Raw genomic sequence first — 14,216 nt, 5'->3', positions numbered from 1 at the left:
AATACAATAGACTTAAGTCCATAGGCATTAGAGCGCACACTGCTCACTACTGACTTCAGGAGTTTTACAACAACAAGAATCAGTTCTTCCAGATCTAAAAAGTAAGTTCCTAACTATTACTTGGTGCAGCCTTTAATAATATCTTCAATAGCTTATTTGAAAAGGCTAAGCAGCTGAAGACTAATAATAACTGGCTATTTATAAACTATTTGTTTTTTTTACAACGGTATTTCAATGAAGGCTGCTGTGATTGAGCAGTCAGAATCAAATGTTTTAGAAAGCTGTGCAATAAATATATATAAAAGTGTCTGAATGTATAGTGACATTTTTGTGATATTTGAAACAGAATTTTATGAAAGGTTACTACAGTAAATGTCTTTGTGTACAACCAGTGGAAAAATTCCCTAACGGTTTTTTATTTTATTTTTTTTAAATCTCATTCAGCCATGGCAAGCATACACGTACCACCTTATGCACCCCCTGCAGCCATGTTCAATACAGTCTCTGGATATGCAGGAACAGTGGCTGGCGGAGGCAGTAAGAAGCATGCAAGTTGTCTTTAAGATATGTGAGCATGAGAAAACATGCTTAGGCTCACATGTTGCATTTAAATCATGTCAGAAAGATCGTATTTATGAGTTGACCACACATGAACGTCATCACAAGTGGGAAAGTTTTCCTTAAACCTTAAGTTTTCGAACTGGGGGTATTTTAGTTGCATGTCTTTCTTGGTGCACAACCAGTAGAAAACTTCCCTAACCGTTTTTTGTTTGTTTTTTGTTTTAATTCTCATTCAGCAATGGCAGCCCCCCCTTGCGGCAAGCATCCACATACCCCTATATGCACCCACTGCAGCCATGTTCAATATAGTCCCTGGATATGAAGGAACGGCTGGCGGAGGTGGTAAGAAGCATGCAAGATGTCTTTAAGATATGTCAGCATGAGAAAATGTGCTCAGGCTCATATAGTACATTCAAATCATGCCAGAAAGATCGTATTTACAAGTTGAGCACACATGAACATCATTACAAGAGGGAAAGTTTTTAAGGCTTGACATTTTCGAATTGGGGGTATTTTAGTTGTATGTACAAAATACCATAATATTGTACAATTACCATAGAATATATAACAATTAAATTTACAGCACCATCATAAATAAAAAAAAATTATAAAAGCAAAAACACAACAATGCACATTCTTTCATCATTTTGTGGATGTAGAGTTAAAAAAGTACATCGCCATCTTGCTCTGAACAATGCCGTTTTAACGCACCTGATGTCATAAATAATTACAACTAGTAAATACAAACATTCCAGGAGAACTTGAACTATAGACCTTATAGTGTTCAGATCACAAAAACACATGAATGTGCCCCAAGTTTTGTTGCTGACATGTCTCTGTTTTCACAGGTGCGTATATTCCACCTCCCCCTCCATCTGTACCGATGCCTGTGCCTGAACAGGCCCCCAGCCCACCAGACTGGCAGTAAGAGCCTTTTTTCTATACAAAAAGCACTCAATGCATGCATTGAATCTTAAACGCTCACCTATGTAATCATCATAGAACAGTGGTTCTCATGTTGTGCGTTTTATTAGACTGGTGACGACCGCACAGAGTAGCATTGTAACAGAACTTTCAAATGTATCATGATAAAATATTTTTCCCCCACATACGCACGACCGGAAGTAGCGGAAGCAGTCGACTGACGCCTTTGTCTATTTGTTTATTTTGAATATGCGCCCTCTAGCGGCGAAAATTACATCTTGTGCCTTTAAAGAGTTGTGTTATAATAACCCCTACAAATACAACTCATGATTTAGGTTAAATAAAGATGTCAGTCTTTATTTTTCTTCTTTTTAGGAAACAAATCAAAGAAAAAATAAACAAATTCTACTGTTCCTAATATTCTGTATGTTGCTCAAAAACAAAATATATTGTGTTCAGCGGAAAAAAAGTTTATTTTTTTTACCCAGTCATTTAAAAATAACACATTTTAGAGCTGTAACGACAATACCGTGATACCGTGAAACCGTGATATTTTTGCTTAAAGGCCGTTTCACACTGAGCGCGATGCGGAAAAGCGAGGTGAATCGCCGACGAACGTTGCTTTCACACCGAGCACGAAATGATTGATCACCTTCTGCTAATTCACGCCTGCATGCTAGGTGGTGCCGACCATCAATGCATTTTTACTCCGATATGTATCTCATATATGGATTTAACATCGTCCACTGCTCAATATACAGCATTAAATATAGCTAAATAAAGTTTGGTTCTACGCCAGAAACACAAACTATCTATAATGCTTACAAGAAAACATCTTAAAATATAAATATAAGTACAATTAGCATCAAGCCACATTTGAAAATTTATGTGATTATTGTTTTTGCTTAAAACCCTTTATAAACCATCATCGAGTGCTTGTAATAACTTCCGATTGTGATCTATAGTTGATTTTGATTCTATAATAGGCAGACATGCATTCTTTGTAGGCAAGAAAACACATACAGAAAATATATCGTCATAATCATGTCTATTTGCTTTCATATGTGATGTGTAGAAAAATGTCACTCGTTCTCAAATCTGATTGGACGGCCCGTTTCATCGTGGAGCGACGGGGAAAAAAATCGACACACAGGACGAAAGAAAAATCCTCGCTTGGTGATCGCGCCTGGTGTGAATAGCCTCATAGGGATCTATTGTTTCGATTCAAAAGCGTAATCGCGACGAACATTCGCGCTGAATTTTCACTTTCAGTGTGAAAAGGATAAGATAAAGATATCGCTGACTCTAAACGGCAACTTCCTACTTTATTAACTTTCTGAAGTGTTAAATTAAGTGGAAAAGACAAGTCCAAACACGCTTATAATAGCTGGATCTATTTTAGCTGCTGGATCTATTATAGCTGCGCCCGCGCCCTCACTCACAACTCTCTCAAGCCTCGTTCACTCCGCCAGCGTCTCGCAGCGATCATTTTCATACCAGGAACGCTAAACATTCTTGCAAACTGTCTAAACTGAATTATACATGTCATGCAGGCATTCATATGAGGAGTTTAACAGCAAATTAGTCATTCAAAGAACTAATTTTATTTTTGAACATGAAAAATTTACCGAGGTCCGGACCTCGGTGGCCTCATAGCTGGTAACGGGCCTGGCTACTGGCCGCAGAGGAACCCAACTGGGTTGCCTGATATAAAGAGACGTAATCCCCGACACAGAGCTTCACACTTGTGCAATACGGAATTATAAGTAGGCTATGTTACTTATTTTTGTCAACCTGGCTACCATGTGCACGCGCTCTCTCTTTGCTGTGAATAAAAGCGCCAGCTTTCTGAAAACACAGGTAAGCTTCCAGTTTAGCGATCTCCACTTCGATATTCTATTCTCAGAAAAGTGTAATTCATCAAGTGTTCATTTACGAGAGAGAGAGAGGGAGAGAGAGAGAGAGAGAGAGAGTGTATTTAAGAATTGCCTCCGTTTTTGCCACGTTTCTCTATTAACAGTGAAGCGGTGTCTTTAAATGCTTCAGAAACGATGTTACCAACTCTTTACTGAGAAAGATAGTGTACCTCTTTAGCGGTGAAGCTCTTTTATTGATGAAATTGCGGGGCAGCATTGAGTAAAATAGAGACTGAATGTGTGCGTGTGAGCTACAGTAAAGACAGCGCATTAGTTAAGAACGCTTCTAATTTTTGTTTTTATTTTTTTAAACGTAGAGAGTGTGCAATGATAACCTACCAGCAATGTAAGGTGATATTATTAATATAATAGAATGAGTATATTACAGTATATATTTAGAACGAGCACATCATTATTTACGGGCTTAAAACAAGATGCAAACAATCAGAATATTGTACCTGGTGGGGAGTGCCCAATTTTAACATGAAACTATGCCATTACCTGTATTTGTTATACTGTGGTACAGTTATGGAGGCCGTTCATAATGCAGAGGTCAACTGCCTGCTCTGCCTATAGTTAGCAATGGCCCTACAGCAGTGCTATTCAATTTGGCGGCCCGAGGGAAGAGTACGCGCAGGTTGCACGTCTTGAATTGTTTTTGCACTAATTAGTTTGTCCACAAGGTGGCATCACTGGCCCAGGCCGTTATTTCACAACCGGAAATGAAAAGGAAGAGATGGAACAACAACTTTCCGGAGACCGCAAATAAATTAAAAGTTATATTTTTTCAGAGCCTACTAAATGTTAAAAATAATGTCTTTAAATTATACTGTAATGTTGAATGGCTATAATTAATGGCTAAAATTGAGGTGAAAATGCATTTAATAGAGACATCAGTAGCAGTATTGGTATCAAAAATACTGGCCTTTGTTAATAATAGGCTACTTTGTAAAGAGAAGCCATTAAACATTTAAAATATACCACCTTTAGGTTGTTTCTACGTTCATTTGGAGGTTCAATGTGAAATTATGACAATATATTTATGCTCCAGAACATTATGTATTTACTATACAAATAAATTAATTTTAATTTTTTATTTAAATCATTTAGAAAATAATGCTTTTAAAAACAAAATGATTTTTTTAAACTTTAGTACAATAACAATTTCCTCATACAATATAAATAGGATTTTGTACATGAAAACTTATAGGTGCTTTTATACTGACCTTGCCAGGAATCATCATATTTTGAGGTTTTCGGCATCAAAATGTTTGAAAGCTTTATCTAAAAAGTATTCTGCTGATTCACCTTTTTAGCTTATTAGTCTGCACTAATGTGGTGTGTCAGCTTAGTAAAACACTTAAAAAGCATCACAGTGGTACTAAAACGTGTCACAACACACCCTGTTAGACATGTGCAAAGTTCACTTACGTATTGATCTTTTCTCTTTGATATCAGTATACCCTCCATCTCAGAGGACAGGGCACGTCAAGCTTTCGCAACGTACGTCTCCAGCAAGTGCTGCTATAGTTCTGCCCCCGTCAGAGAGGGAGTCATAACCAATATGGAGTCCTTTAATACCTACAGTGTGAGACCTACAATAAATCATCTTCATTATTACCATCGTTTTCTTCTCCAGTATGTGGAGTAGAAAAGTAGCAACTAGAGTTGCTTTTGGTGTTCATCTGAGGTGTGTCTGCTTATTCTGCTTCTGTTGTCAGTATCGTTTGGAGACATTCATGGAGCCCAGATCTACTGAATGGAGTCAGGAGCCTTACACAGGTACCCAGAAGTCAGATATAGCATGTTTATACTTTATGCTGTCTTTTGCTTTCATTTACACTTGGCCAAATCTCTGACAAATGGATACAAATCTAATCTTGCATTCCTGTACTATATACAAATCCTCCATGATTATGCAAATGCCAAGAAGGGAAATTTTGCTGCATTTAATGTGGCTCGTAATCAATAAAAGCACAAAATTTCTGAGTCACATTGCAAAAATTTCATTTGTGTTTAATTTTTAAACCATCAGCCATGGCTTTTGGAAATTTAAAGGGATAGTTCACTCAAAAATTAAACATTTCACCCTCAAGCTGTTCCAAACCTCTAAGAGTTTCTTTCTTCTGTTCAACACAAAAGAAGATGTTTTGAAGCATGTAACTAAACAGTTGACGGTAGCCATTGACTTCCATAGTAAGGTAAAAATTTTCTGTTTGGTTGCCAAAAGAACCATGTCATTCTCCCTGTGACTCTCTCTCAGGTCAGCCTGTGGATGCTGGTGTTCAACCTGCTCCAGGTCCGTGGCAGATTGCCGCTCAACCTCCGGCCTTCTTTCAAGAGCACAAGCAGACCATTAAAGTGCCCTATACTTCCTCAGTCAAGGTTTGACCTTTAACCACATGATCCACCAAAACTAAGAGAGCAGGTCCCATTCGACACACTTTAGCCACTTTTCCGCCGTCTGACCGAACGGTTCTAAGAGCTGTAAAGGAACGGTATTTCCTCTTGAGCTTGGTTCGGCATGGCATGATTGCATGTAGTGTATATAGTAATGTTCACATTTAGTGACGTCAACGTGTAGTGATGTCTCCACTCAGAATTGGTCACTTGATTGTTGTCTGCCCACTAGTTCTCTCTCTCTCTCTCTGTAGCTGACCAAGTGCACCATTTGACTGAAGTAAATAGAAATATCTGATCATCCTCCATAACATGGCTATTTACATCTCATACCATATGTATACACTTGTGTTACCAAAGCAACGACTGATGAATTTGTATTGGAGCTCTGTTATCAGGCCCACAGTGGAAAATTAAACCCGCTGTATCCATACCCGCTGGGCCGGATCGGCATGGAATGAAACGATTAAGCATGAGAATGGTATTGCCTGATGGTGGAAATAAAACATCAACACATTCTGCATTTCTACATGAAACATCAATACGTTCTAAAGCTTTTGACAGCATTTTATTTAATCTTCCTGAAGATCACAAGAAGTTTCACTTTAATTGTTCTGATTGTAGAACTTTTATAGAGCGCAACAGTCGAGTTCCGGAAGCAAATGTCCCATTCTTTTTCTCAATACAGTAATTAATTTTTAAACCTTTAAAGACAGACGTGCCGTGAGCTATGAGGTTGTTAATCGATGGTTTATGCTTTTGGTAAAACCATTAGCCTGCATCATTTTTTATGAAACTTATTTTAAAACGTATTTTTAAATAATCATGTTTAAATCCAGAATTCATGGTGAAGAGCTACATTACCCATGATTCTACAAAGAAATCTCCACCAATCAGAGAATCGTGAAAAGCAAATTGCACCAAAAAAAAAAACACCCACTCAGATGAAGCACTGTGAATGAGTCTCTCTGCACTTTCCAAAAAAAAAAAATTTATATAGGTCACATTTTCAAATACTTTTTTTGCTTCATGCTCCAAATCGAAGTTTGTAATTCTCTGATTTTTACACATTTTCATGGCTTATATCTCTTTAACATAACTTTTTAAAATCCCTATGGGGAAAAATGAATGGGACAAAGAAATATGTCTGGAACCAAGGCTGCTGAAAAAGTGTTTTACTCTCTAAAGTACAAATGCTTTTTGGCTTCCTGCTGCACGTAAACTTGCCAGTAATGGTTATGTTCAATCAGTCAGATCATATTTTAGAGCATTATATTCTGTTTGCACCCTAGAACTGTCACTTGTGTCTGGGAAAGGGAAGAAACCCCTGTACCACCTGTGCTGGAGCTGGAAATGTAAGTAATTTTTGACTAGCACAGACCGAACCAGCTGCATGCCGGGCATTTAATTGTTCTCAAAGTTTTATTTTACAGAGAAAATGGCACTTATACTGTGTAAACTTGTGTGGTGCAAGAATTCAAGTTGAGTTGTATTGGAAATGTGCGCACAAGCCACAGAACGGTTTTTCATAGAACTGTCACTTGTGTCTGGGAAAGGGAAGAAACCCCTGTACCACCTGTGCTGGAGCTGGAAATGTAAGTAATTTTTGACTAGCACAGACCGAACCAGCTGCATGCCGGGCATTTAATTGTTCTCAAAGTTTTATTTTACAGAGAAAATGGCACTTATACTGTGTAAACTTGTGTGGTGCAAGAATTCAAGTTGAGTTGTATTGGAAATGTGTGCACAAGCCACAGAACGGTTTTTCATTCAGTTCATATATGATGTAAAATACCCTAAAATATTGTTGTCTATGTGCAGAGGGTCTGTACGTTGTGTAATGGTTCTGGTTACCGTCAATCTGATGAAAGCTGTGTGAACTGCAACGGGCGCGGACATAAAAAGTAAGTCCTTTGTGGCAGGTAGGTTTATAATGAGACCATAACATCTCTTTAAAAATTGGTGTCTCTCTAAAAAAAGTTCCTCAGGTCATGAGTTCCATGATTATTTCAGATTTTAATTATTATTATTATTTTATATTATTATTATTATTATTATTATCATTACTTTTAATTGTATTTATTTCTTTTCTTTTCTTTCTTTCATTTCCCCCATTTTATTTCATTTCCGTTTTATTTTATTTTATTTTTTATTTTCATTGTATTTATTTATTCATTTATTGATTTTTCAATTTTATTTATTTAATTTTTCATTTTATTTATTGGTGTTGTGTTATGTTGTTACTGTGGGTTGAATACTGATGAAATCCTGCAGGGGGCTTCAGTGGTTTGGTATTTTTCTGAGTTTTGACTTGTTTGGTGTCTTTCAGCTGTAGTTCATGTAGCGGCAGCGGCTCTTGCCAGTGTGACACCTGCCGTGGAAAGGGAAAGCTGATCGTCTTCATCAACCTCAATGTTAAATGGTATGATCTACATGATATAACCAGAGCTTAAATTTGGCTGGGGTGGTCCAGGGCTGAGCCCCGGTACATTACGCTGGTAACTCATCAGGTAGGGCCCTATGATTTCCACGGTGTGGAAAACGCAGACAGCATCTTGGAATCCAGTCATAAAAATGGAATTTACTGTATAACATGGAATGTCACAGAATTTGCCAATTTAGAATGAATAAATCAAAAATAGGTCAGAACACTTAAGTCAAATGGACCAGTGTCTGTGAATATTAAACCACAAAAAAACTATTTAAATATGAATACTGCATGTTCTGCGTGTCTTTGTGTGAATGCATGGTGCAGACGCACAGTTTCATCTGCAACACAAACTCATTTGACCATTTAATTTGAGAAAATCAACCGTCATATCATTTACACATACAAACATAACTCTCCACGGCAACCCGTCAAAATAAAAGTTTGGTTTAACTTGAAGAAATTGTGACAGAAATATATTACCATGGTACAGTAGAATGTATGTCTTACTACTACTACTACTACTACTAAAATTATATGAAAACTTTATTTTTAAGGAATAATCGCACAATTTGTCTTCCATATTTTAACAGTAAACCTCTGTTGTGCAGCACTTTGTTTGCCAAAAAATGAAAGGGTTTGTTTAATTTTCATTTGACTAAAAGATAAATGCATAAATATAATAATTTGATTACCAGAAAAATGTAAGTACATAACACAAAATTTCTGAAATACATAAATAAACAAACAAACATAATTTGAGAAAAAATAAACATATTTCATAGGGCCCTAAACATTTTTAATTTTTTGCTAAACTTTTAATAAATTGCTGTTTTGTTGTATTAGTTTCATGATTTCAATTAATTAGACATGCTTTTTGATTAATCAGATTTAATTTAAACATTAAAACAGAGTCCAGAAAAATTTAAACTGAAAAAAATAAAGAATTTTTTTACACCCTTCTCGTTCTTACTAATTCAAGCTCTCTCAACCTGTTACATTTTACAGTTTGCCAACTGATATAAGAATTTGTAGGCTGCACCCCTTGAAAGCATGAAATCAACCCCACGTAACAAATCCCAATTTAACCCCTGGATATAACATTCATGTTTGCTAAGGCAGGCATGGATATTACAATATTAACTAGCTCCTCAGTCACTGTTTGTGCTATATACATGAATCCTGCAGTATGAGGAGAGGTTTGCTGTTATGTTTCTAAACGATCATACTCATAGACTTACATTGAAGTCATTCTTTGCACAAGAGAGCACTCATTTACAGTTTCTTTGAAATAAAAAGAAATCAAGTCATTATTATTAATTATTTCATGATAATCAGAAGTCTTTCAAACTGAACTGTCTCATTCTAAAAGCTATTTTTGGACTATTTCAGGAGCATAGAGAAGGATGAATTCGTAGCGCAAGATTCAAGTGGTCTGAGAGTGGAAAAACTGGAGGAGGTTTCAGGGAAGGAGCTCTTCAAAGACGCCCAGAATATGGTACGAACAGACCGTACATATAGTGAGAGGTTTGTAAGGTTTGTTGAAATTTGTAAGCTCATCAGATGGTTATGTTTACTGTAGGTCTATCCAGTGAGGGGCTTTCCAGATGTTTCTGTTGCACAAGCTTCTGAGCGCTTTGTAAGAGACCATCAGGTGAAAAACGCCCAAACATCTCGCATATTACAACAGGTAATCTTTGTGTTTTTGTGTGCTTCCAGATCTTTTTATATTGTAAAATTTACAATATAACTCTTTTTTTATATTGTATATGTAAACATCGGCATCGCCCGATATGAAAAATTATGCCATTGTGCCTTGGGTCCTAATGCCCGTCCGGTAAGGCCTCTTATTTATTTAGGGGGCGCTGTTGCCCTACTTGCAATAAAATGAAAGTAAAATACACAAATAGCATTAAGACTGTGTTTCTGATTAAATAAAGCAATAATATATGTCATAAAATCATGTAAAGTATGTTTTGGTTTAAAGGTCAGAAGCTATAGCTTACATGAATAAAATATCACAAACGTGACACTTGTAAATTAAATAATTTTATATATACAGATTTATTCATTAATGTGTAATATTTTGTCAAATGGATTATGAAAACTTACATACAAGGAGGTCTAATAGATTTTTCTCTTTTGCTTTAGGCCATTTACAAATGTTAACTCTACAAATAAAATGTTAAGGTTACCACTGCATCTGTCCAAAAAAAAAAACTGCAGTGATTGATTTATAGTTATTTTCAAAGCATTTAATGTACTCTCATTATAGTTTATTTAATTCTAACAAGCACGTTTTTGTTAAAAACTAACCAAAACTAAAAATAATTTGTTTATAATCTCTGCACAGGAGAGACTTGGTGTTGTTTCCAAACAAAATGAAATATATTGGTATCGGCATCAGCAATTGGCCAAAATGACTTGAAAAATATCGGCATATCGGATATCGGCAAAAATCCAATATCGTGCATCCTTAATTTCCAATTATAATTTGTATGTTTTAAAACACAACAATGTAATGCACAAACATCGCTATATCATTACCAGTCGGTCTGTAACTAGATCTTGAATCTGTCATTCTGTAATCTGTTTCAGAGGCAGACAATCGAGCTCATTCCCATAACCAAAGTGAACTACATGTGGGAAGGAAAGCCTTATGTTTACTATGTGTATGGAAATGAGTTTAAAGTGAAAGCTGTTGACTATCCCGACCAATGCTGCTGTTCTGTGATGTAACATCAAATAAACCTGACCTGACCAGTATAAGTACAATATAATAAATACTGTACATCCATTAAGATGAACAAATGTAATGTGTCTTTTGCCTATACATCCCAGAATCATCTGTAGCTGACAGACACAAAACTCAACCTGTCCGAATGGGGCATTGTTTATGCAGCTTAACTTCCAACCATGTACATGTAAGTAACATTCAATATGACCAAATGTGAATAACTAAACCTCTTATAGATTAATGCATTTTTCAGAAGACCTAACTATTGAAGAATATGGAGTATAGTCTGTAATAAATCTATAAACAAAACAATGTATTGAGATCAAGAAAGAGTCAAAATAAACTGTGAATTTTGAGGAAGGACCCCAAAACTTTTTTTTAAGCTTTTTCTTTTATTTTCACAATATTGTATTTTCTTTTTCTTTTTTGTATTTTCTTTTCATTTTCTGTATTATTTTTGTTTTGTTTTGAGAAAGGACAGATACTGCATCTTAATTGATACGTGTTAAAGTATCAATTCAATTAAGTGCATTTTCAATCTAGTTTTAGAAACATTTGTGCAGCGATTGTTTTTATGTGGTACTGTTTAATGGAAAATGTTGCGTTTAAAAAAAAAAGGGAGGTCAGTGGTGAGCCTGTGGTTATGTGGTCACAAAGACCTCCTCGTGAGTCTGTTGTGAACTAAATTTCCATATAAAATGGTTTTAGAAACATTTGTGCAGCGATTGTTTTTATGTGGTACTGTTTAATGGAAAATGTTGCGTTTAAAAAAAAAAAAAGGAGGTCAGTGGTGAGCCTGTGGTTATGTGGTCACAAAGACCTCCTCGTGAGTCTGTTGTGAACTAAATTTCCATATAAAATGACCACAAACCAAAGCTGATGTACTGAAAACTGAAAAAAATAAAGCACAACTGTGTGCCATGGTCTCTAAACATGTCCAAAAGAAAGCTGTGGTAGTGGTTTCATAGCTGAGCTCCTCACGAATGTGGTCTTGAATTTCAGATAAAATCCCAGGAAAAAAAACAAAGCTAATTTAATTTGCAGTCTATTTCATCAGCATGGCTGCAGGTGCAAGGAGTGAGAGAAAACAGCATATTTCCTTTTATCATTAATGAAGCATTTATTCAGACTGATTCTAGGCTAGGTACTGTATAATTGTGGAATCTACTGTAAATAGCGGTTTTGTTACCATTATGGTGATCAGTTTTCCTTTGACCTTAGTTACATTTTAGTTTTTTGGTGTTTTATCTCTGCACCAGTCTGTTAAATATTTCACTGAAGAGCCCAGTGGTCATAACTAATGGAGGTGGGCGTTAAACAACTAACCTGTAACCTCAATTTTATTTAACCATCTCAGAAACTCACAAGTGTCAGAATGTGAGCTTCTTTACAGCTATATAATCTTAATCTGTCTCTTCTGATTTGAGAAGCAACTCTGAGATACAAGCAAGTAAGTCTCTGATTACCTCTATGTTGAAACGATAGCTTATTTTTGGCTAATAATAGGCCTATGTATTGTACAGAATAATGTCTAATAATGTAAATGACTACATTAATTGCTATTTAGCTAACGTTTTACAAACATTGAAAACAGCATGGACATTTTCTCACAACCTTTAATTAATGAGCTGATTAAAATTACTAATAAATGACCAGTAATAAAATTTGTAATAAATGACCAGAAGAGCAACCATCTTTGGCCAGTTTTGTGAATGGAACACATCAATTTGCCTTTTTATTTTTATACAAATAAATAAATCCATCGAGTGTGAATACTGTTTAAAAATGTAAACATGAGATTACTTTTTCACACTTCAGGTTTGCAAAAAGTAAAGTTAAAAACTACTTAGAAATCACTGGTGTGTAAAACTATAGAGTTATATTCTTTCAGTTTGAGGCGGATGAATGGAGAAGTGTTCATTGGTGACCAAGTTTGAATATAATGTAAATGAATAAATACAAAAAAGAAAAAATGACATGGAACATTCTCTGATACAGTAACCTCATTAGACTTAAAGGAATATTTCACACAAAATTGTAAATTTTCTCAAGCTGATCTACAACTTGGCCTGAAGGTGTATCTTCATTAGAACAGATTTGGAGAAATGTAGCATTAGGCTATGTTCACGCTTGCCGTCTGTTTTGAAGCTGCCAGCGTCTGTTTTACATTACAATCCTATGGAGTAAACAGTGTTTAAAAAAAAAATAAAAAGTCCCGAGCGCTTTTTTAAATGACACCTCCGGCGTCTTTTTCTGCAGCTCACGGCGTCTTTTCAAGTTGAAAAAAGTTGAACTTTTCTAAAAAACAAAAAAAAGTCCTACGTCAAGCGCCTTTTTGACAGCTGACCAATGACAAGCGAGTAGCGAGACCAGTCGTTTCCATAACAACAAGAACAAACAGAAAAAATGGAGAAGGTGCCAGTAGATAGACTTATCGTACTAGTTTCGGAGCACAAGGAGTTGTATGATATTTGTATAGTGTAAAATATGCCGCAAACCGTGCATCATCCAACCGGAGCTCCTGGACTAAATTGTTGTAAGCACCATACTGTTTCCTTCCCCGTATAATGTCATGCACATAAAAACGTTGTTATGAACCGACATTCTCCTCCCTGTTAACTTCAAAAGCCAACACAAGAGCCAACTTCCTCTTTCTCTACATTTCTGCACCACACAGCACTAGGCTATTGTTGCAGCTGTTGTTATAGCAACAATCGACATCCTCGGCTGCTATTTGTAACCAAAACGCTGCCAGCTTTTTTTTTTTTTTTTACTAAAAAAATGCCCTTGTCAAATTTTTTTTGTCAAAAAAGACACCAACTGTGAACATGCCCTTACATCACTTGCTCACCAATGGATCCTCTGCAGTGAATGGGTGCCGTCAGAATGAGAGTCCAAACAGCTGATAAAAGCATCACAATAATCCACAAGTAATCCACACCACTCCAGTCTGCATAACAGGAAGTCTGCTAAAACACTGTACCAGTCGCTCTTCTGATTCTGAACACTTGTTGGTTTATTATTGTCACTTAATTGTGTTTCATTTCTTATTTAAGTTATTCACAACTTCTTAGAGTCCAGAGTATAAGCACCATACACTGCTTCATAAAATGTAAAAATCTGTTTTTTTTCATTCATGTTTCGGTTTAGGACATTCCTCATTATACAGATGACAAGCACTACACTTTAACACAGGAAATATAAAGGAAGTGAAACTGAGCTATAGAGTGCACACTGTGTTAGTAAGGAC

General features: G+C 36.0%; 1 protein-coding gene across 1 annotated transcript; it reads left to right on the top strand.

Moving 5' to 3' along the window:
• The first annotated feature begins 446 nt into the window (after positions 1 to 446).
• LOC107727408 (protein SSUH2 homolog) lies at positions 447 to 10,968 on the top strand. Its single transcript, XM_016537269.1, has 12 exons — positions 447 to 548; positions 798 to 903; positions 1,410 to 1,485; positions 4,860 to 4,989; positions 5,123 to 5,183; positions 5,665 to 5,786; positions 7,094 to 7,156; positions 7,623 to 7,705; positions 8,131 to 8,223; positions 9,622 to 9,727; positions 9,812 to 9,919; positions 10,828 to 10,968. The coding sequence occupies exons 1-12, from the start codon at positions 447 to 449 to the stop codon at positions 10,966 to 10,968; spliced, it is 1,191 nt and encodes a 396-aa protein (XP_016392755.1).
• The last annotated feature ends 3,248 nt before the right edge of the window (positions 10,969 to 14,216 follow it).

Source organism: Sinocyclocheilus rhinocerous, unplaced genomic scaffold (assembly GCF_001515625.1).
Source record: "Sinocyclocheilus rhinocerous isolate Xijiao unplaced genomic scaffold, SAMN03320098_v1.1 scaffold487, whole genome shotgun sequence".
NCBI lineage: Eukaryota > Metazoa > Chordata > Actinopteri > Cypriniformes > Cyprinidae > Sinocyclocheilus > Sinocyclocheilus rhinocerous.
The sequence above is the reverse complement of the archived record's forward strand: the minus strand, read 5'-3'. Positions and strand labels throughout refer to the sequence as shown.

What these genes read in the sequence shown, in the direction of transcription:
- LOC107727408 (XM_016537269.1), top strand. Translation starts at nt 447, where the DNA reads ATGGCAAGCATACACGTACCACCTTATGCACCCCCTGCAGCCATGTTC. An exon ending in CCTGTGCTGGAGCTGGAAAT is followed by an intron (nt 7,157 to 7,622) that starts GTAAGTAATTTT and finishes GTCTATGTGCAG; the next exon opens with AGGGTCTGTACGTTGTGTAA. An exon ending in TCAAAGACGCCCAGAATATG is followed by an intron (nt 9,728 to 9,811) that starts GTACGAACAGAC and finishes TGTTTACTGTAG; the next exon opens with GTCTATCCAGTGAGGGGCTT.